Source organism: Ambystoma mexicanum, chromosome 9, assembly GCF_040938575.1.
Source record: "Ambystoma mexicanum isolate Mex_15411 chromosome 9, UKY_AmexF1_1, whole genome shotgun sequence".
Lineage (NCBI taxonomy): Eukaryota > Metazoa > Chordata > Amphibia > Caudata > Ambystomatidae > Ambystoma > Ambystoma mexicanum.
In genome coordinates this window covers 492616346-492640122 of record NC_090931.1, presented here as the reverse complement: position 1 = coordinate 492640122, position 23777 = coordinate 492616346, and the positions used below count along the sequence as shown (strand labels likewise).

The 23777-nt window shown below is 43.6% G+C and overlaps 1 protein-coding gene across 8 annotated transcripts in view; it reads left to right on the top strand.

The window, feature by feature from the left end:
• The window catches only part of KIAA0753 (KIAA0753 ortholog), a 1822630-nt gene extending 1810607 nt beyond the window's left edge, over positions 1–12023 (top strand). For all 8 annotated transcript variants that reach the window (XM_069615058.1, XM_069615057.1, XM_069615051.1 and 5 more), the window contains one exon: positions 11065–12023. In XM_069615058.1, the coding sequence (XP_069471159.1) occupies positions 11065–11182 (118 nt within the window). In that variant the 3' untranslated portion in view covers positions 11183–12023. The remainder of the gene's footprint in view (positions 1–11064) is intronic.
• The last annotated feature ends 11754 nt before the right edge of the window (positions 12024–23777 follow it).

Here is a 23777-nt window from a genome sequence, read left to right as displayed (position 1 = left end):
GGTCTCAGTCCTCCGGCAGGATGTCGGCACCTGTTCAGGTGCTGTCCTCGGTCGCCTAGGACCTTCTGTGGTGGGCCGTCGAAGGCAATCTGATGAATCGGGCTCCATTTTGGCTACCCTGGCCGGAGGTGACGATTGTGACGGACGCATCCCTTACGGGATGGGGAGCTCATGCCAACGAGTTGTCAGCGGTCGTTGGTCTCTGTCGGAGTCCAGACTCCATATCAATCTGTTGGAGCGAAGGGCCATCAGCCTTGCCCTGAAGGCTTTTCTGCTGACTGTGCGAGGAAAGAATGTCCTGATCCTGATGGACAACACAGTGGCCATGCACTACCTCAACAAAAAGGGGGGGGCAGGGTCACTTCCTCTGTACAGGGAGGTGATGCAGCTCTGGTTCTGGGCAATCCAGCAGGAAGTTTCGATCTCGGCAGTTCATCTGGCCGGAGACGAATACGGGACGGCGGATGCTCTGAGCAGGCAGAGTGCGATCTCTCACGAGTGGGAGTTTGCTCAGGAGATTCTCCTGGAGATCTTCGCCCTTTGGGGGACCCCTCAAGTGGATCTCTTTGCCTCCAGTGTCAACCGGAAGTGCGAAAGGTTCTGCTCGCGGGAATTTCCTCCACGAGGAGCCTTAGGAGATGCGTATGTGGTGGAGTGGTCATTCCCACTGCTATATGCGTTTCCTCCAGTCCCCGTTATCCCGCAAGTGCTGCGTAGGTTACGAAGGTTCGGTTCCCGGATGATCCTCATTGCTCTGGCATGGGCCCGGAGGACATGGTACCCAGATCTTCTCGACTTGTCCATCTGCACCCCACGTCGTATTCCCTACTGAGACGATGTGCTCTGACGGGAGGGTGGTCAGGTTCTCCATCCAGAGGTCAGATCCCTCAACCTTCACGCTTGGTTTCTGAAAGGTTGAGGTATAAGGATTGGGACCTCCCTGAAGACGTGATGGAGGTGTTGCTTTCGGCCAGAAGGCCCGCAACAAAGTCCCTGTACCGTTGCCATTGGAGAAAGTTCTGGGACTGATGCAGGGTTAAGAATGTGGATACGTTTTCATGTGACATTTCTGTGGCTCTGTCTTTTTTGCTTTCTTTAGCCCACAGGGGCTTGGAAGTGGGTACCGTTAAAGGTTACCTGGCGGCGCTGTCCATATTTAAGCGCTCGTCTGAAGAGTGTTCTTATTTTAAAATCCCTTTAATTTCTCAGTTTCTAAAAGGGCTCATTGTGTTCCCTCCGTCACCTTTCCAGGTGCCCGGTTGGGATTTGAACCTTGTCCTCAAGTTTCTGATGGGTGCTCCGTTTGAGCCTTTGCATTCTTGCCCTTTGAGACTGTTAACTCTTAAAACTGTATTTTTGATTGCGGTCACTTCTGCTCTGAGTGAGTGAGTTACAGGCACTTTCAGTTAAGCCACCCTTCACTGTATTTCATAAGGACAGGGTTGTCCTTAGAGTTCATCCTTCCTTTCTTCCGAAGGTGGTGTCGGAATTTCATTTAGACCAGAAGGTTATTCTTCCGGCATTTTATCCTCCTCCGCATCCTGGTAAGGAAGAGGAGAGGCTCCATAGGCTCGATCCTAGGAGAGCTTTAAGCTTTTATATTTCACGCATGTCCCGGGTCAGAGTGGATGATCAACTCTTCATTGGTTACGCTGGAAAGCGTTTGGGACAGGCTGTTACTAAGCAGACTGTCTCGCTGGATTATTCTGGCAATTTCTGAATGTTACCGCTTGGCGGGTAAGGACCCACAGGTCGGCTTGCGGGCCCATTCTACCCGGGATATGGCTGCCTCTGCTGCCCTACAGAGGGGTGTTCCTATCCGTAACATCTGTGATGCAGCCACCTGGGCTTCGGTCCATACTTTTGTACGTCACTACTCCCTCAATTCCATCCGTGGGTAGGATCTGGCCTTTGGCAAGGCGGTTGTTTGCTCCGCAATTTGATTGGGCATTCTAAATTTCTGTATTCTAAATTCTTTTCCCACCTCCTTGCATTGGTACTGCTTTGGGAGTCTGTCATAGATATGGAATACGTTGCAGGACCCAATCCCCTCGAAGAACAAGTTACTCTTACCTGGTAACGTTCTTTCAATGGGATGGTCCGACAACGTATTCCATATCGCTCCCTTCCCCGCTACAGAATTTCTTATACGATTGCAACTTCCGTTTCTGCAAGGCTTTGTGTGGTCAGACTGGCAGAAGACTGGTGCCACACGTTCTGGGAAAAAACAACAACTGAGGCTACGGGCGTTGTGCGTCCTACTTATAACATCGGCCGTCGGAAGAGGTCCTCGAGGACGGGGTATCGATGTCATCGACGCAGAACGCAGACACCGAAAGATTTTCCGAAGCAGCACAGCTGTGGTGATTACTGTCATAGATATGGAATACGTCGTCGGACCATCCCATCGAAAGAACGTTACCAGGTAAGAGAGTAACTTGTTCGTATTACAGTTCATCTAGCCGGGCACTGTGAGCAGGCAGTGAATGATCACGCATGTGTGGGAACTAGCTCAGGAAGTCCTTCTGGAGATCGTCGCCCTTTGGGGAACCCCTCAAGTGGATCTGTTCGCAACCAGTGTCAACCGGAAGTGCAAGCTCTTCTGCTCCAGGGAATTTCCCCAAAGAGGAGCTCTAGAGGATGCTTTCATGGTGGACTGTGAGTTTCTACTGCTGTACGTGTTTCCGCCAGTTCCCGTCATTCCTCGTGTCATCAGAAGGTTGAGGAAGTTTGGGGAAAACATGATCCTGATTGCTCCGGATTGAGCCAGGAGAACGTGGTACCCATACCTTCCAGAAATGGCGATCGTGTTACTTTAGGCAAGGAGAACAAGCAACTAAATCCCTGTATTGCTGCAGTTGGACTAGGTTTTGCAGCTGGTGCAGGGAAAATAAACTAGATCCTTTCACGTGTGAACTTCCCCATGTTTTGTCTTTCTTGCTCCATCTGACCCATTCTGGGTTGCAAGTGGCCACAGTGAAGGTTTACTTAGCGGCACTATCAATCTTCAAAAGATGTCCAGATGAGGGGGGTCATACTTCAGAGTGCCAATTGTGGTACAATTTCTGAAGGCCTTAACCAATTTGTTTCTGCCCACTCCCTTCATCGTGCCATCATGGGATTTGAATCTTTTATTAAGAAGTCTATGGGAGCTCCTTTTGAGCCATTACATTTGTATCCTTCAAGGATGCTCACTATGAAAACAGCCTTTCTAGTAGCTATTACGTCTGCCTGTGGGGTAAGTGAGCTACAGTCCTTATCTCCCAAACAACCTTTTATGCCCTTTTTTAAGGATAAAGTAATTTTAAGAGTTGGGTCATCTTTCCTTCTGAAAGTTGTGTTGGAGTTTCATTTAGCACAACCTATTGTACTGCCATCTTTTTACCCTCATCCATCAAAAGAGGAGAGACTACATTGTCTAGACCCGAAAAGGGTACTAAGCTAATACATTACAATAACAGCTAGTATTCGCCAAGATGGTCAGCTTTTCATCGGTTATGCTGGCCACAGATTAGACATGGCAGTCACAAAACAATCTCTAGATGGAGTGTAATGTGCATAAGAGTGTTGCTCGTTAACAGGCAAAGATTTGCCCGTAGGTTTGAGGACGCATTCCACTAGAGGGGTGGCTGCTTCTTCAGCTCTGGAAAAAGTTGTGCTAGTGGGATACATTGGTAGAGCAGCAACCTGGTCGTCCCTGCATACTTTTCAGTACATTCTACTGTGTAGATTCTTTTTCAGTAGAGGAAGCCAAATTTGTCAAGGCTGTCCTCCACAATATTAACAAATGAGAAAATTCTTAGCACCCACCGCCTAACTCAAACTGCTTTGGAAGTCTATAAAACATGAGGAATGACGTGGGAGGACACAATCAATTTGAAGAACAAGTTACTTACCTGTGGTAACGTTCTTTCGACTGGATGTTCCTCCTATGTAATCCTCATCGCCCCCCCACCCAACCCCTCTTGCCTGCCTAGAATTTCTGTGTCTTACACCTGCCTTTCTTGCAACATCAAGATTGTCTCCTCCTATGACACAGCATGCAAGTTAAAGGAGGGAAAAAACGAAGCACTGAGGTAATGGTCAGCGCGCGTTCTTCATATACCAGCGTCAACGTCACCAGGGACTCTACGGAGGCCATCGAGGACCAAGACTCGATGCTGCACGACGCTCGACCCTATGAAACATGTATTCCCAAGCAAGCTGACTTGAATATCAAAGATGAGGAATACTTGGGAGGAACATCCAGTCAAAAGAACGTTACCACGGGTAAGTAACCTATTTTCTTGGAACGTGGTGGTTGCGTAGAAAAAATGGAAGAACCTGCGAGTTATTTTTTGAGGTATCATTGTGTAATGGGTTTACAGGAGGCTTGGTTATGTGATCCTCTCCACCTATTTGGAACAATCCACCATACAGCTAAAATTAATATAATATAAAGTAGAGGATGCAGGGTCGGGGTAGGACTTCTGTATGATGGGATCATTCTAAATCTTTTCTACTGTAGAGAGTGCGGTTGACCTTGCCATTTTCCAAATGATTAAAATAACCACAATGTCAAATACACACTGGTCATAAATAGCTATTTCTCCCCTCAAGCCCATCTAGGGAAGAATGTCTTTGATCAGCTCAACCAAGCTTTGTCACTGTACTAGTTGCATATGTTTCCAAAGATCTCAGTCTACTATTTTATGCAATATTAATTCTAAAATAGGTGCTTTTGTTTGGCATGGGCTATTCGATCCAGAGTGGGATACTTCTTATAGCTTAGGCAAGCAGTCTGCAACCGTTTAAATAAGATCCATTTTTTATTTTCTGTGGATGACTCCCAATTTCAAGAGCCACAAACACATATTTGAGATTGCACACAAGTGTACATCTGTACACAGACGCACACACTGCAATGCTATTCAGGTTTTCGATAGATGGAGGTACCTTAGCTCACTGATCTATTCCTCTACGATGGAAACATTTGATAAACTGTTGGTAAGCAGTAGTTTATGCCAGGAAAGGTGTTCATTCACAGAACTAGCGGGTGTAGTATGTCCACGTCTTAAATGTCAGTTGTGGCGTGGTGGAGTAAGGAGTCAGACAAAGAGGTCTCATGTTTCAACAGCACTTTATTTTAGAAATAAAGAAAATAGCCTACCTCTCCATATGTTTTAAGGGTTATGTCTACCTAAACAAATATCATCTTGAATGCGAGTCACCAGGATGTTTGTCCAAATGAAAAATGTCTGTCCTCTTTCCCAAAACCTACTGTAACACTTCCACTAATCTCGAAAGGGTTCAGCATCCAAATGAAACTAGTATTGGGAGAATGGTTCAGTCTTCATCTCTTTTCCAAAAATCCTTTGCTCTAGCTTCGGATTCAACAACACAAGTACAGTCAGGAGAATGATTCCCTTCTCCTGACCCACTGATTCCCTTCTCCTGACCCACCTTGGACAGCCTTGAGGGTTGTCTTGGGATAGTCTTTGGCAGTAGTCCTCAAAAGCCTCTTTATTCCCAAGGGCTTCTGAAAGCCTGATTTACAATTCCAGTATTCTTCACTGTCTGATGAAGTTATGAAGATTACTTCCAGATAGCTCTTGTTATCTAACACCCTCTTTAATCCTGCTTGGATCATCACTGTGACTATGGAGATTCCTCCCGATGCAGTCTTGATTCTTGGTTCTCTGAATATCACCACTGTGGCAAGTGAGATTACGCCTGAGGCTTTCTGGACTCTAGGTTCTCTGTATATCACTACTGTGACGAGGGAGATTACTCTTGAGGCACTCTTGACTCTTCAGCTGCCCTAAACCCCTACTGGGTCTCACGCTGTTCCCATTACCTGTAATGTACCGGTATTGCACCTCTGGTTCTTCCTTGGCCGATGCTTACACGCATTGCTTCAGTGCTTCCTGCACTCCACTCCTCATCCATGTGGCTCCGCAGAGACTTGAACCACACATCTCTGGCGCAGTTGTAGGACACACCACCGCTGGCTTCTCCCACCTTCCAGTGGTCAGGGGCTTAGCTTCTACCGCAGTGTTCCACTGACCATCCTTGGATGTCCATGCCACCGGCGATCAGTGTTTGTGCAGCTTCGTGCTCCCAGGTTTGAACTTCCAGACTTGGATGGTTTCATGCCGGCTGCTCTCTCTATTTAACAGTCCTTTCTTAATCTTCATTTCCTGTAGCTTGATCTTCTCCAGCGTAAAGTCGAAGTCCTTCTTGAAGGTTGTTGAACTAATCTTCTCTATGCCTCCTTGGGGCCATCTCTTCTAAGAACCGTGGTAAGGTAACCTGTTATTACACTGCAGGTTTCTTTGGCTCTTCATCTGGGTTATATTACTTTATGGATCAAAGACTGAAGAGACATTACCATAACAGAGAGTAGTGTTAAGGATTTCTGACAGGGAATTGGTTCCAAGGTAAAAGGGGTTAGGGAGTAGCCTCACAGAACTGGAGTCCTTATCACCAGAAGGTGCGTCTCCCCCTGTGAGATCCCACTTTCCGCAACCCCTAGGGGGGACTATTGGGTAGCGCCCTCACTTCTCTAGCCTCACAGAGAAGGGCTTTCCCCTGCGGAGAAGTGACGAGATCCTGCAAATCGTCACACAGTATAAGCTAGGTTGGGGGCCAGTACTCGAGTTTGGAAATCAATCTATTTCCCCTTTGCCAGTCCTGATGACCCTGCCAACGATGATGGTCCTTCCCTGCTGACAATCATCTGTGTGGAATAAAGTAGGCCCTCCTATGTCAATTGTCAGAAATGCAAGAGGCCAAACGGGACAAGTGGAAATACTTAATACGACCTTATATCAGTTGACTGAAAGCTTTCTAGGTTTCAATAAACAAAGGCTTCACACAACATGGATACCACTATATTTGATTAAATGCCTTTCTATGCTATCTTTATCACTAAGAACTATTAACGTTTATTGGCCAGTTTTCATGCGACTTCTGCTGTTCAACTTCTTTTTTGAGCTGCTGAATATTGGGCACATACACTGTGGTTTTTATTTTTAGGCAGGACCCCAGACTCGCATCCTTCAGTTGGCGCCTCAATTTGCTTTTTATGAAATTCGCGTTTGAAAAGTATTGCTTGCTGATCCAAAGATTGAGAGAAGCCCAAATGCATACTCCTTGAGATGAGTGTTGGTGTCAGGAAGACAGTCACAAAGGTCAAATAGAACTTGATCTTGTTTCTTAAGATTGTCTTTTTTTTGCAGACTACTTGTGCTCTATTGCCAGGACTGATTTCTGACTTAACATATTTTCAAGTTCTATTACCAGATTTCTGAATTTGGAAGTCCCTAAATCCTTGTCTTGCAAGCCCGCTAATTCAAATTCAAAATGTACTCCAGCAAATGCCGTACAATCCAGTATGCATGTGTAGGTTTCACGGGGTTTCAATAACAATGACATTGTTGCCTTTTCCTTTCTTGAAATCGTTCACTGAATGCAGCTTGCATTTTGAGAACTGTTTCTGCAAGAAAGTTACTGTCAATGACAGTCACCTGTTATTTTATATTTCTTTAATGTTGGGAAGTTCAACAACGACTCCATCTCAATATACCTGGCAAATAAAGATATCTTTTGTTCAAAAGAAAGGCTTCTTCCAAAGGAATTTCAGCGTTTCCCTTCAGATTTCAGCATATTTAAGTAAGTTGTCATTTCTACCATGAAATGGAATTTGTGTAGCCACAGAGGATCTGTTAGCTCGGCATATTCAAAGCCTTTCTGCTGCCAAAAAGCCAACTCGAAAGGATGCAAGCCGCAACAGTACTTTTCCTTTGGACAGCCACTGTACATTGTTATGCAAAAAAAGATTAGAAGAATGGCTGTTAACTTCTTTAAGAAGCTAGCAGAATTGCCGATGAGTGAGAGCTCTTGCCATTAGTTTATTGACAACCTGAACCACTAAGGCCATTACGTTTGCTATATTGTCTGGAAAAGTCTGTGCACATAGAGCCTCATAATGGATGATTCAGTGGAATTTACTTCTCAACATCCACAAACAGGAGGTCGTCCCACCCAATTACATGGTGATATAGGATCAGTGGAATCACCAAAGGGCACAAATGGAGGTTTCTATGGCTAAATTGAGAGACTTGGAACCTGAATGCACTTGTCAAAGCTTTAAAGTTAATATCTACACATAAATAATTGAATGAAATTTCTATTTGTGTTTAGAAGGAAACTATCGACAAGTTTAAAAAGCTGAATTCATGACTCGTACGACAAATCCTTACCCAACGTACATGCATACGGTTAACATTAAACTTATAATCAATGCACTTGGTCTTTTCCTCCCCTTATGACAAAGACACCACATCAAACAGGACTTAACACCACACACACACACAAAGAAGGTTCTGCGCAAATTGTAGCATTCTCTGCAATAACATAAACAGACTGGCAATTTGTACAGTCCAGGCACTTTTATCATAAATTAGACATGTGCCATTATTTCATTAAAACAGCCCAGAGGCCCAAGCAACTCCTCCCCAGGACTATCTATTTTTTAAAAGCAGCAATAACTCAAGAGTTTAGTACAGTCCTGGTTTTTATTTTACTAGAACTCAGCCTTCCTCGGGGCAATATTCCTCCATCAAAAAGGGAATGTACAAGGGATTCCGCAAGGTAAACTAAAGTTGGATATTTATCATCTAGTGAACTAATCATACACATAAATAATATCAACATGACAGTAAATTCATTCTGACCTTCCTTTCTTAGTTAGGATTTCTTCGGTTTGTCAAATAATTATCCTTTCACCAGTGAAATCTGTGACCTGACCTCACAGTCGCTCCAGTATTCCTGCCTGGACACCTACACGCTCACCCCGTAGTGGAGAGTAGACTGATTTTTCACCAGAGATCCCGGCCACGATTTCCACTTTCCATGACGTTCCGCCAGCCGGCATTCTGCTGCAATCTTCGCCCTAAGGAGAAACAGACAAGAAGAGGTTAGTCCGGCATTAATGCCATTGTTCAACATTTTTGCTGCATTAAGTTTGCACTTACCTGATGGTTTCTCCTTCAGGGATCCATGGAAGTGCTGCTGGTATCTGCAAAAGGATTTGTGGAAGCGCTGCCGATATCTGTAATGCGAAAGGAGAGACGAAAACAGTGGTTATTACTGTGAGACTAGGCAATAAGAAAGGCACATTTTAAAGACATTGAGCCACATAAGAAATTGTGCAAGGCAATGTGGGGTGACGTTGAACTGCCATAGTATCAATTTGTTGGCAGGTCTGTGGAGTCTAGAACTAGTATTGCAATCAGCCAAGGGAGAATCACAATTGTTGTTGCTGGACAAGCCGGTGTAGTATGGACATTGTTTCCCAGGTCTTCTCCAACACTTCTACATGTATACTCTGGGATAAAGAGAGAGGCTGGGTGGTGGGTTGAGAATATCATACAAAGGAAGCATCAGGCTAAACGTTTTCCCTTGTATGCAGGGGTAAAGCCCTTCCCCCAACAAGAGGAGACCCACACCATCTCCTTAAGAACTAGAATCCAATCCTCATCTCCCCCATATTGGGCAATTGCCCAGTTGTAGTCCTAGTCAGCTAGTGAGGAACCAGTTGGGGAGGAAGGGTGCAGGCAGCTATCAGAAGTTCCCATTCCATGTCCACAATGTCCCTGGAATTCAGAAGACCAGTTAGGACATTATAGAATGACTGGCCCACGGAAATAGGTTTCCCTGGGCGCCTTGGACACGGACCTGGACAGCACCTTGTTGCAAGAATTACGATCCCAAGCCTAAGGCAAGCAGAGAAGAAACAAATGCATTGCACCAAGTCATAGCTACCACCAGAGATGCCACAGACAAGCCCCATCAGTGGTGCTGCTGTAACTGGTGACATTGTCCCTATAAGGGAACTCCAGTTCCTGTATCATTACCCTCACCAGACCATTTCAATGGAGACCACACAAAACATGCCCATTGCAAGAACCAATGTGAACTGCACTTTTTGTCGCCCTCGTGCCTTCCCGAACAACTCCACTCAGGTGGCTCTTTATTTTCTCGGTTCTTTAGGAAGCACTTCAAGAAAGAAGAGATTGGAAAGCTATTTGCATGAAAGGTCCTTGCACAGGCTTTGGACAAGGAATTGCTAGGATTGAAACTGGGCAGTCAAGACCTCCTGACTTACATAACCACTTACAATTGGCTCATAGCAGAGACAAAGTGGTTGGATGAAAAAAGAACCTCCCTTTTCTATAGGGGGTTACAAACTGAGTTGAAGGACGTTCTAGCCCAGGTTAATGCCCTACATGATTGAGATTACTATATTGAGTTAGTAGTACAACTTGATCACTGGCTGAATGAAAAATAGTGGGATCATTGAGCGGAAATGGTTTTTCAACTAAGAATTCCCCATCTGCTCTGCCAGTTTCTATAGGAGCACCAAAAACGATGCAAATCTGGGGATTCAAGGGGTGTACGCCCCACCACCCTGCTCTACACCCCACGCTGTACCCCGTTCTGCACCCTAACAACCCCCCTGTGCACTCAAACCCCCCGCTCTGCATCCCCACAATCGCCAAAACTATTGCCTTTGCCAGTGCATGTTGTGCTCGCAGCTACATTAACTAATATGTATCTTTATTTATACATGTAAATTATTTTAGTGCAGATTCCCCTAGTCTCGCCAACCAATAATCCAGGTATTAGTGAAAGGCAAAATGCTCAACTGTCTTACTTGACCCTACATCGTTAAGAACTGTTTTAATACAAATAATATCGATTCTAAGCAAATGTTGAGAATTATTTATTTTTATTTATTCAGCATTTATACAAGTGCTTCAAGCCTGAGGGCATCTGGATGCTGGTTACAGTCAGAAGGGGGGGGGAAGGTGGGACGGACACATAGGTAGATACCCACTTACCCCCCCCTATAAGCCACCAATCTTTGATTTGTTCCTCATGATGTATGCATGCTAAATACAGAATTCTCCTGAATATCAATGTGGGGGGACTCCTATTTTGAAGACTTTGCTTGCAGGCACATTGCATATGCTGCGCATTTTACCGCTCACACCTTTAATTTAGATTTCTCTGCTTCAGCATTGCAGAAGAACTAATGAAAGATGCCCTGGATGAAATTGCTGCCGAGTTGCAGGATCTGTGTGAAGACTATGCAGAGGCAGTCTTCACGTCGGAGTTCTTGCAGCCTTTAAAGTGATGGATGTCAACTCTGCTGTCCCTGTGATATCGAATTCCACTAGTGCATGCTGACTATGGAGTGTATTACCTTTATTCTGAACACGCTGTCCAGGAATGGAGAATTCAGGTCTAGCACATGAAGACTTTATTTTCTCTTGTGTGGCAAATGCCATTCAAAACAAATGTATTTTATTACCCATTGACATTTGCGATTGTTTAAAGTGCCGGAAAAAGTGTTTTAGAAAACCTGTAATAATTTACGGTAAAGCAACCATCATGTTCAAAATTAGTCTACAAACCTGATCAGCAGACTTTGATAATCCAATTCGTCCCATTGGACAACATCCTGCTGCTGTGCCCAGGTCAATGAAAGACCTGTCCAAACAGCCCCTAATATAGTGTGAAATAATATGGGACAAACATGAAATGCAGAATCCTTTCACAATTTAAATCAACAGTAATAATAAAGAGCTGGTCATTATGTTCAAGCTTGCACCAAATGGGAGCATGCATGCTTCTCATTCTGAAGGCAGGCATAATCTCTCTAGGTCAGCCCCCATATAAAAGTGGGTAGTGATGGGGCAGATGGATTTCGTAAGCCTTCTGATATTTCTCTGATATTTCAGGATAGCATTATTTCCTTGATTAGCATTGAAAAGTAGGAATGTTTGGCATCCTCACTGTATCAATAAATTGTCAGAGGCCTGCTCCGGTCAGTGACCTCGAATTTCCATGCCAGCATACTAAGCAGGAAATCATTGGTTACCCATAGACTGAAGACTAAACACTGTCTTAAAATCAATCACTTAGAAACGAAAGGTAGGAAGTGGGGTTGTTAACAGGTACTCTATCTCCACACAACTGAACAATCAATTCAAAAAATATACTTTATTAAGATTTCAGAGATGAAAAATCTCATCACATGAGTAAAATACATATTCAACCTTAAAGAACAAAAACTCTAAGAACATATACAAATATAGTGAAGACATGACACAACATTCTAAAAATAGAAAAAAACAGAAATGTTAAAATACATCAGTTAGTAATGGAACTGCGGCAATCCAGTGAGGTTCAGATTTCTCAGGGTCTCTAAATACTTTTATCCAATCTGGTATGACTCCTAGATTACAGACTCAGCATGTTTCAGTCCTCTCTCTGGTAATGGGACTTTCATCAGGAGTGGTCAATTACAGTATTCGAGTTTTATACAAAACTAGTGCAAAGTCTTCTTTGTATTCTTCCGGGTAGATGTAAATCATCAACGATTGTGGATAGGGTCCCAACACTGCCTAGAAACAAATGGCGACAAAAAAAGGGCTATTTTAGAATTTTAGAGGTTGCAACCTGTGCAGGCTGATTTAATCAACCAGGTCTTCCCAGTGTTCTCGATATACTCCCAGGAAATTAATTAAATCTATTTCCCCACATGAATAGGTAATTAAGGTGGGCCTACTTAGTATAATGTTTGTTAATGGGTAACTAGCCTTCAAGTGGTTGTCACCCCTATACTGAGTCTAACTCCTTAAAGTGGAGAGAGACCTATCAAAAGGCTGAGCTAACAGAATCCTAAGTCTAATTCTCTACCTGATCATATCTCCAGTCCAGAACCCCGGTGTGCTTACCTTACTCTGTGTGATTCTCGCATATACCACTAAACATATAAACACAAAAAAGGACTAAGGATTATATTCCCGACATCCTAATGTACACCTCCCAATATGGCGGACTACTGCAGCGTTTTTCCGGCGTTTTCCGGTTTCTGTTTCATCGAGCCCAACAACAGGAAACAGTAGCACCTATGCGGCTGGGCAATTACACAGACCTGGAGGAGAGAAGCTCTTTCCAGTGGTATATGCGAGAATCACACCGAGTAAGGTAAGCACGCCAGGGTTCTGGACTGGAGATATGATCAGGTAGAGAATTGGACTCCGGATTCTGTTATCTCGTCCTTTTGATAGGTCTCTCTCCACTTTATGGGGTTAGACTCAGTATAGGGGTGGCTACCACTTGAAGGCTAGTTACCCAGTAATAAACATAATATTAAGTAGGCCCACCTTAAGTACCTATTCATGTGGGGAAATAGATTTAATTGCCCGGGAGTATATCGAGAACACTAGGAAGACCTTGTTGATTAAATCGGCATGCACGGGTTGCAACCTCTAAAATAGCCCTTTTTTGTGGCCATTTGTTTCTAGACGGTGTTGGGACCCTATCCACAATCGTGGATGATTTACATCTAGCCGAAAGAATACCGGTCCTCTTGCAGCAAAATCAGTTTGACCAAACTATCATCTTGGAGACCCCTAGAGGGGTTTATCACTGTTCCCACTGAGGTAAGAAGCCACATCTAGTGGCATTAATGATTTGGCACTCCACGAGTAGTAGTTCGGTTGAAGAGATATATATGCAGTTTCATCCCGTAACTTTTAATGTTGCCTTTTTAATTTTCACGTGAGGCATGTGAGCACCAATATCTGTAGACTAATGGCCAATCTAACGATCCCTTCGTTTTATAATTTTGTTTATAGGAGCATGTGGAAGTAATTGGACCTTCCTGTCTAAATTTACCCAATCTTTTGGACTTTTTCTCCTTCGAGGGATTGACTACATAAGGGAGCCCAGGTAATTTATTTAACCATGAGCTCAACTTAACACCTTAAGTGTGTTTATAGAATATATGCAAATAGTTGATTCTATTTTTTGGGTTTTATCAGCAGTTACTCCTTGAGAATTTCGATTGAAGCTTCAGTAAAGAAGACTTTGCACTAGTTTTGTATAAAACTCGAATACTGTAATTGACCACTACTGATGAAGTCCCATTATCAGAGAGAGGACTGAAACATGTTGAGTCTGTAATCTAGGAGTCTTACCAGATTGGATAAAAGTATTTAGAGACCCTGAGAAATCTGAACCTCACCGGATAGGATAGATTCCCGAGGTTCCATTACTAACTGATGTATTTTAACATTTCTGTTTTTTCTATTTTTAGAGTGGTGTGTCATGTCTTCATTATATTTGTATATGTTCTTAGAGTTTTTGTTCTTTAAGGTTGAATATGTATTTTACTCATGTAATGAGATTTTTCATCTCTGAAATCTTAATAAAGTATATATTTTGAATTGATTGTTCAGTTGTGTGGAGAAAGAGTAACTGTTGACAACCCCCCTTCCTACCTTTCATTTCTAATTGATTCCCATTTTCCCAAAATTAAGGTAGGAGGACCACCCTGGTTGGGTGTGGGCATTTGGGTTCTCCCAACTTTTCTGTCTTGAGTGTTGAAATCAATCACTTCTTAGCAGTTAGACCTGCTTCTTGGGAAAATTACAAGTGTTTTTATAACAATTCAGGTTGGGGGATGCCCGATTTGCCATAACAGTGCCCAAAGTACAAGTGCACTTCCTGTTCTGGTCCAACACATCTTTTTCCGATGACACAGGGAGCAGAACTTCAGGAGGCTCTGAGTCTTAAACTCCAACGGTCAAGCAAGTTTAAATTTATGCTGTTTTTTCGATTCATTTGGGCCTTTCTAAAATTCTCTACCAAAATCAGTAAGCTGGCCCTGGGTCTTTGTGCAAGAGAGCTCCATGCAAAAACTGTGCACGGTTATAGGGAAGTTAATTGCATGCCCGAGTGGAAGTCAAGCAATCCTACGTTTAAGGCGATTGCTTTTTACATTCTTGTATGCTTCATATTCTTGTAACTTAAAAGCAAAGCAGTAACCATTTTGTGTTCACTTAGGTCCATGTACAGTTTATCATTCACAATGTAATGCTTCTTAAAAAAGCCTTGTAGCCGTTATATCTACCAAAATTGTGTGTTGCAATATTTGTGGGAAAACCTAAGAAGGTGAGTTCAACACTTAAAGTGTAACCTTAGTTTTCCCTAGTGGTTGTTACTGACTTCACTATAAAATAGAATTTGCAATTTCCTGCTTATTTTCTAGTGTCTTATTCTGTGGTAGAAAGCAGAATACAGACCATACATATCCAGAGAGGTTTATTAGTCCTTTCCCTATTTTTAATGGGTCTAGGCATTATGGACAGCTGTTTTTTTTAAATAATAGTTGTAGCTTTTGGCAGATCTTACAAAGAGAGAGGTTGGTGGTAGAAACAATGATCACCAGTACAACCTTGAGACTGGAAGTTTAGAGTATAGGGAATCTGCTTAAGAAATGCAGAATGTCAGAAGTATTATTAACACCATTAATTAACCTGCTGGACTTGGAAAGTAAATGAATGCATTCTATTTTTCTTTCTATTCACTCCCCCCCACCCCCCAGTTGCTGGAACGAAAGTTGGTTCTTAATATAAAACTGATATTTTATTTCTAAGTTTGCTGCTTAATAGTTTTCTATTGTCCAATAGTTTTTCCCAGTATCACCAATCCAAAGCTGATGTTTCAAATAAGTCGGATTAACTTGGGTACTGCATTCCTTTTTAGGAAGGACCAGCTCATTAATTCTATTTTGCCACTGTTTACTGTATACTTTGGACCAACATATGTCAAGGCGAGAGGGACACATTGTGCTAGCCTCGGGCAGCAGCTACGACTTTTAAAGTCTTTTAAACATGTGATTGGATAGAGAGGGTGCTGTATTACACACATACTACTGTGGTCCCTGACAAAATTACTGAATCTAGTTATTTCACAGTTCTTCAAAAACCTTTTTGGTAAATCACAACTATTTCAATACACAGTCTTTAGGTTAGTACTACAATTATAATGCCTATACAGAAACGTGGAATACACATGGATCACAATTGTCAATCTGATAGGAGTGATTTCCCTTTAATTCTTTGTCACCTTCCTTACTGTTCTATTTAGGATCGCATGAACTTTCTCTCCCTAGTCCATTGCTTATATAGAGAATGAATTGCATCTGGAGATACGAAAACGTGTGGGATTAACACAGTTTCTCTGCTCCAGAGTTCCTGTTTGCCATTCCCATTACAATTAAAATGTTGAGTCTGCTACCACTCCAGATGGCTTGCAATATTTAAAAATATGGAATTCTGCATGGATTCGAAGCTGAGGGGCAAACAGTTATATAAATATCTTTTTTCTGTTGGTGGATTGTACTGTTGCTTTAATGCTACCTCTGGTTCTTCAGGCAAATTATGCTGCTTTAGTTCTGGTAAAGCTTATTTGGAGGTATTTGTAATATTTGGGTTTAAGATTATATACCACTTTTCATAACACAATTGTGCCCTCCAAGAGTGAATGTAAATGCTTTTTTTTGCCTACCTACCTCAAGTCTTTTTCTTTCAATACCTACCCTAAAATGTCTTCTGCTTAATTCCTCTTGATTTATACAAATAGTCCAACATATGTCTCACTCGCTGTTCATGCCATAGATGTTTCAGTAGTTTTGTCTGCATGGTTTTAATTGATAAAATTGTAAGAATGTACTATGTCCTTATGATTATTGGTGTAGTCTACTACATTACTTGTAATATTTGCATTGGACAAAGCGGGTGTTAAGACTGCTTACATTTCCATTCACTGTGGTTAATGTTCTTAGCCCTACCTTTGACTTCTTAGTGAGAGTATAATGTATGGTAGTTTTCTTTCTACCTAATCTATTATCATTGGCTATTAATTAGTGTCTTATTGCAATGGCAATTCTAGTGAGGAAAAATCCTGCACAAATGTATATTCCTCTGATCTACTCCTTTCTGATACGCCTCAGAAGATTTATAGCATCCCAGATTTTGTCCGATACATTTAGGTTGGCAGGTTGGTGGCATAGACTTTCAGGAAAATTGTGTAAACATTTTGTTCCTCGCACTGTTGCTGGAAAGTTCAGAGGAAACATGTCCAGGATTATGTCAATAATCATACACCATTGAAACCAAGTTTTAAAAAGGCACATGTACCATTAAAACAGCTCACCGTTGTTTGGAAAGAATCCCAGTTTCAAAAAGTTTCCTTCAAAAAGATTTTAAAATAGATAGGTTTCTTCCCTGTCGCATCAGAAGACTAGTCTGCCAACCTGAAGTGCAACCATAGCCTTTTTTAAAGATGGTGGGTATGATTGTGGTAATCTTTTTTCAATGGATTGTATTCTCCCACAGATTCCTCATGTTGATCATCACCTAGTAGTGTGACTCAATGTCTCGACTTCCTTGTGTCTCGGCCATGCCACTCCTTGACGCCAGACGGGACATCAGTTATCATACTTAATGCGTGCACTTCACCACCCCCTACCTCAGTTCCTTTTTTACACACGCTCAGCACACTGTTCAGAACAATGCTCGAGATTATCAAATACTGCAGGGGCTGAAATCGAAAGGTGACCCACACTATCTGTGTGAGCTGGCTGGGAGTGGAACATGACGCTGAGCAATCTGGTTGATGAACCCGAAGACCATAAGTGACTGTTCGACAAATCTGCTGTTAAGGTGGCCCCCATGGAAATAGCCGGCTAGATTGCCTATGAAGTCCTCAGGACCAGATATCGAACAACCTGCTCCCGAAAAAGACAGCGTAGGCACTGAATAAAGTCAAAGAAACAGTTGTACTCACACAGCGAGTCCCACCACTCTTCCTCCTTGTCTTATAAAAATAACCACAGACGGGCTTCCGACTCGGGTGAAAGGGACAACTTCTACCCCTATAAGGGAACTGCAGGGGATGAATGAGAGGAATTTAAGTCTGATAATGCAGATCTTTGAGAAAGCTGTGGCTGATAAAGCTTCGGCCTTGATGCCGACTACAGTTACAACGCCGGCCCTGGCCCAGTTAACCCAGTACACAGGTAGCCAAGAAAGGTCTTACACCCTCAAGCTTGGCCTCACCCATATTAAAGGTCACTTTTTCATGAACAGGCTACTTTAAAATACCCCTCTAGATGTTAGTTCAGATGCTGGACTGAAAATATGTGCTAGAGTCCATGCCAAACTTATTCGAGTCCATCTGAAGAATATTCAATGACAAAGGGGATCCCATTCCTTTTAGGATGGAACCCGTGATTGGGACAGATGTCAGCCCACTAGGTGATTTTATGGCTCATGAGGCAAGTCTGCTCTAGCTAGCGGAAGGTCTGCATGACGCAAGCGGGCTGGTCATGTCTCCCAATGTCAAAATGCAGCAGGCATCCTCCTACGCGCATCCGAATGTCCAGTACAGCAAGGCAGTCGGAAAAAGGTTGTTGCTCTCGACCTCAGAGCTCCATCGAACGTGCTCCAGCAGTATGAATGGACTGACCTACTGGACAAGGTGCCACAGTCAGAAAGAGCGTTGTCATTTAGCAAAGCCATAGCACACCCTATCATGCAATTGTGGCACCATCCATGCTCTACACCAGGTCAGAGATGGCTTCCTAGACACTAAGAATAGCAAGGACATACTGTGGGAAGTGCCGCAGGCCAGTCTCGATGGAGTGGATTGTGTCGGAGGTTGATGGATCCGTCTAAGGTGCTGCCCAAACCTCACATTTATGGGGATCAGGCTTCTTGCTGAATGTCCAAGTGAAACTTCTCGACATAGCATTCGACCGCCAGCACCTATTTGGACTAAAATTGGTTGAGTTTTTTAAACAAGTTTAAGCATTCCAAACTGAGCATCAAAGTTGTTGGGGTTGGCAATTCAACGGCCAGCCAAGCAGACTTTTTCCCCACTTTAGGTCAAGGAGAAGGGGGGTTCAGTACATACCCCCCCTTTGTGAGGAGGAGACAGTTGCCACAGGCAAAGCAAGGTCAAAGGAGATTCTCATGCCCCGGCAATATAGAGGGTCATTGAAGGGCCACTGTTCTATGGCCTAGATGTTGGCACCGGCACCGAATCGCTGCACCAGGTTATTCACCAAGCTGATGGCAGTGGTAGCGTCACACCTCAAGAGATCCAACATTTTAGTATTCCAGTATATAGATGACTGCTTGATCCAAGGTTGGTGCCCAGAGAAGGTTTTGTAGAATCTGGAGGATACTTGCTTGCTGCTACACAGCCTGGACGGCTCTCTAAATTTGCAAAAGTTTCACATAACACAACATTGAGGCTTCAGTTCATCAGGGCAGTCCTGGACACCCAGTTGGGGAAATGCCTTCTGCCCCGAAGAGAGTCAATCGCATTGTACAGATGGTAAACCTATTCCAGAACTCCAGCTATTTTCTGGTATTTGTCTTCCTCCACCTCTTAGGCTTCATGGCCGCCTGCCTTTTCATTTTACTAGAGGCCAGGTTCGGAATCAGATCCCTACAGTGCTTCTCTGGAGTCTGTGGTCACAGTACTCATGTGAGATGTCGGAATCGGTTGCCAGTGACCGCTCTTGGTGGAGCAACAGGATCAACATGTTTATGGGGGAGCCGTTTTGGGCCTCTTGGTCAGAGGCTCAAGTGGTCACGATACCTCCTTGAAGGGCAGGGTGTGGTCCCTAACTGCGGCCCTACAGGTGAGCGGTTTTTACTCATGGTTCAAGCAGATTGATAGGCCAGCGTTTCTCCATTTGGGATCAGTCAGACTAGCGTTGCCAGCTTTTGCACCTTCTCTCCAGAGGAAACTTGTCCATATACTGACAGACAACACAGTGACCATGCATTACTTCAACAAGCAAGGGAGTGTGCAGTCATTGCCCCTGGGCAGGGAACCCACGCAACTGTGGTTCTTATTGCTGGAGAACAACATCGCCATCTCCGAAGCCCATCTGGCAGAGGAAAATGGGTTGGCGGATGCTCTGAGCAGGTCACAAGAGCAGAAGATTTGCCCAGAGGTCATCTCAAAGAGCTTCTACTGGTGGCTCCCTTTGAGCCTTTCCACTCCATTCCTATTAGTCTTCTTATGCTGAAGACCATTTTCCTAGTGGCCATTACATTCCCTATTTGTGTCGGTGAGCTGCAAGTGCTCTTGTGCAAACCACCCTTTCCGAAATGATTTAAGGAAAAGGTGTCTGAGGGTCTGACCCAAATTATTGCCTAAGGTGGCATCCAAGTTTCATATTACACAAAGTGTGGAGCTCCAGGTTTTCATTCTGCCACCTCACCCATCTGAGGCGCCACCATAGACGTATCCTGAGCTTTAACCTGACGAGAACAAACATGTTTTCATTGCCTTCTCCTGGTCCAGACTCAGGAGGGCAGTCAAGAAGCAAACAATTTCACACTGGATTGTGTTGTGCATAGAGGAATGCTCTGAGAGAGAGGGTAAGTTAGTGACACCAGGATTAGGAGCCCATACTACCATAGGTTTAGCATCCTCTTTCGGCTCTTCAAGGAGAGTACCAGTGATAAATATTTGTCAGGCTGCAACATGGGCCTGGCTGCATACATTTTCCAAACATCACAGTTTAGACTTGGCTCGGGGCAGAGATGCCCCTTTTGGTAGGGCAGTGCTGTAGAGTTCCTTGGTGTGGCTTCCATTCCCACCTCCTCCTTGGGGCACTGCTTTGGGACTCTCCTCAAGATGAAAAATCCGTGGAGGAATTCAATCCATTGAAGGAGAAATTAATTACAGGTAATGTTCTTTCTATGGATTCTTCCACAGATATCTCATCGCCCTCCTTGCCTACCCCTCAATGGAAGCTGAAGAGGGATTCACCATTGTGTCCATGTCCTAGATATGCGTTGCATACTGACGAGAGGATAAGGGTTGGCGTTTCTGCACCATTCTGCTGAGAAAAAAAACACACACAAATTGCAAGCCCTCTTTATGGTCTTGTTGGGGCTGTGTTTTCTTAATTGTCCTTCATTCCTCACAAAAATAGAAGGGAACAAGAGATACTTTAGGCCTTGTCCCTTCAGTACATTGGATCATTTCATCGAATGTTTATCTTGGGAGGGCGGGGGGATATTGGTGGGGAACTAAGGAAGGGGGGGGCTTTCGCGCATGTCTTAAGTACGATAGCCAATGTCACAAGGAGTGGCATGTTTGAGACATGAGGAAGTCGATTAGACACACCTCGAGCCACACAATGCCCCCTGTAGAAATATTTCAAGCAGATGACACCGAGGGTTGTATCAAGATGAGGAATCGGTGGGAGAAGAATCCACAGAAAGTATATTTCTGGTAAATAATTTCTTTGTATGCCTTTCATTAGGTTGTCAACATTCAAAAGGTACCAGCAAGTATTATTGTGTTATTCCAATTGTATTACATCAGTTGTAGGTTATTAGTACATAAATGGAAAACCCCAGCTATGGTTAGGGCACTTTTGAGTCCCTAAACAGTTTGCAATTCTGAATGTTTTGTGACCACCCGATTTAAACTTGAACACTCCCATGTGGTTTTTATTTTTAAAAAATTGGTGTAATCCCCAGCTGAAGCTAAGAGACCAGCAGCAAACATGTAAAAATAAGTAATTCGATTCAGTTAATATTTCCCATAGCTTGATCTCCAGTCACAATATATTAATAAAAGACACGGCTTGCAACAAATGCTTAAACTCTGGAGTGTTATTAGTACACTATATTACTGATACTTTGTCAGAAACGTGGTAGCCCTAATGTATGTTTTGAAAACAGAAGAGAGAATGGATGAGGGTAAGTGTACTGTCTACACACACAAGCCAAATGAGGCCTCATTTCTGTGAGCTAAGATTTTTTTTCAAGTCTTGTGCTGTTCTCTAAGGTGTAATTGGCTATTATATTGATATGCATGCCCCAGTAATTACTGAGTAGTTGGATAGCTGATATGTCCCACAAGTAAGCTTTTATGCAACATTGTTTTTACATTTCATGATCTTCCCTAGCAACATTTTACACTGGCGTGACAACATATGTTTACGATGTGCTCTAAGGTATGTCTCAAGAGCCTGCCAATGGTCCACGGAACTCTCAAATCACATCTGTGTCTTCAGAATGGTCCTACTTGTGTTTCTCCAGTAAGATATGAACTCAGTGTTTTATTTTCAGTTTGAACTGTTATTTATTTAGCACTTCTTAATCTGGAAGTAAACATGCTACAACACAATACTTTGAATCTTGAATCTCTTCTGGAATGACCCTTAACGGCTGGATTCTTCATTGAGCATGCATTTATTTAGATCAGAGAAAATATTGACTGCTTTTGTGCCATAGAAACCATGAGTAGTTGGATACGTTAGGTTAAGTGTATTCTTCTGTTCTATAGGTAGAGGCTTGTAATGCTGCAAGAAATAACGATAAAACATGTTTTAACGTTTCGATTTCGGGTAAGATTGTAAGATTTAGGAATGTGCCCTTTTTTGTAATGCATGAAAAATATTCTTCCCTTTTTAGCATGTTCTGTAAAAATATGTACAGTCAGATTAAACTCTTAATTTCAAAATAAACACTACTTTTTCACAGTTTGTGTAAACACTGTTCTTGCTCTGGATGTATATTTTTGAAATAAGTGTTATTTATTTCTCGGGGGCGTGGCTTAGGAGCCATGTAGGCGGACAGGCTTTCACTGGGGCGCCTGTAGATCCGACTATAATCTGGCATAAACCCGCATGAAAATGGACCCTAAGCCACTATAGTTGAAGGAATGCGTGTATGAAGCTCCTGGGCGCAGGCTGATACATTGTTGCACCTGAGAAAAGGCACAACCAATACTAGAATAACTGAAGAAGACAGCGGAGGATCTAGTGCGGCAGGGAAAATGGCGGCCGCCAGAAGACAAAGAGACCGGATCCATAATAGCTGAACCCGACTCCGGCGAATCGCGTGTCCATCTGCAGTGAGACAGTGAGATACCCCGTGACGGCGGAGCCCTTGACAAGTCGATGAGAGGGGTTGCCCGTAATTGCTGCAGAGCGCGCACTTGCTGAGCCCTGCAGACAGATCGGAATAAAGGCACAGCTGACACGCCAAAGAAGCTGGGCCCGAACGGGGAGGCATTGCAACAGTAGCAATGCATTGCGGGCGAGCCAGATAACTGACGTTCCAGACCCCGAGAGCAGAACAAGCGAGGAAGACAAACGTGATACATTAGTATCGGTGACTACTTTATCCAGGCGGGGCCGCAACACTGTAGAAGCCCGGCAAACGGTGAGGTGTATTGTTTCCCACGTTACAACAAAGAGTGAGATGGATGCACGGCGTGGCGAGATGCCTCAGGGAAGGTTGTGAAGAGCGCCCACATTGGATGTTGTTGGTCTGAGCCTGGGTGGCAGAGTGCGTAGCACTATAAAAGTGTGAATAGTTTGGATGCACCCGTTGTACGGTGGACACTACCCAGTCTGGGTGAATGGCCAGTGAAAGTGCCCAATGCAGCATTACTGAGTACACCAGTTTAAATAACGAAATACGCAGAGGCACATTGATACAAGAGAGGCTGCTGTGAATATAAGCAGTGAAGTGAGGAGCGCAAAGTGCCCAAAAGCTGGGTGTTTATGATAAGGGAAAAGAGTAGTCTCCAAGACGCAGCAAGATAATCTGAAACGTGGGAGGACACAACCCACTCGGAGAAATAGCTCAACGCAGACAAACTTATACAGGGGTGCCTCAAGGATAATTGCCCAAGGCTTGGAGTGATACACTGGTGCCGCATCAAAACAGAGGAGCAGGATTGATACACCAGAGACCAAGGACCCTCAGACACATAACTGTGGTTGCAAGATGACAGGGCGAGGAGCCGTAAGTAAGAACAAAAACAAACAATCCACAATGGAAGCATTCGCCAAAACGCAGCAATCTCCCGTGACCACAGCGCCCAGA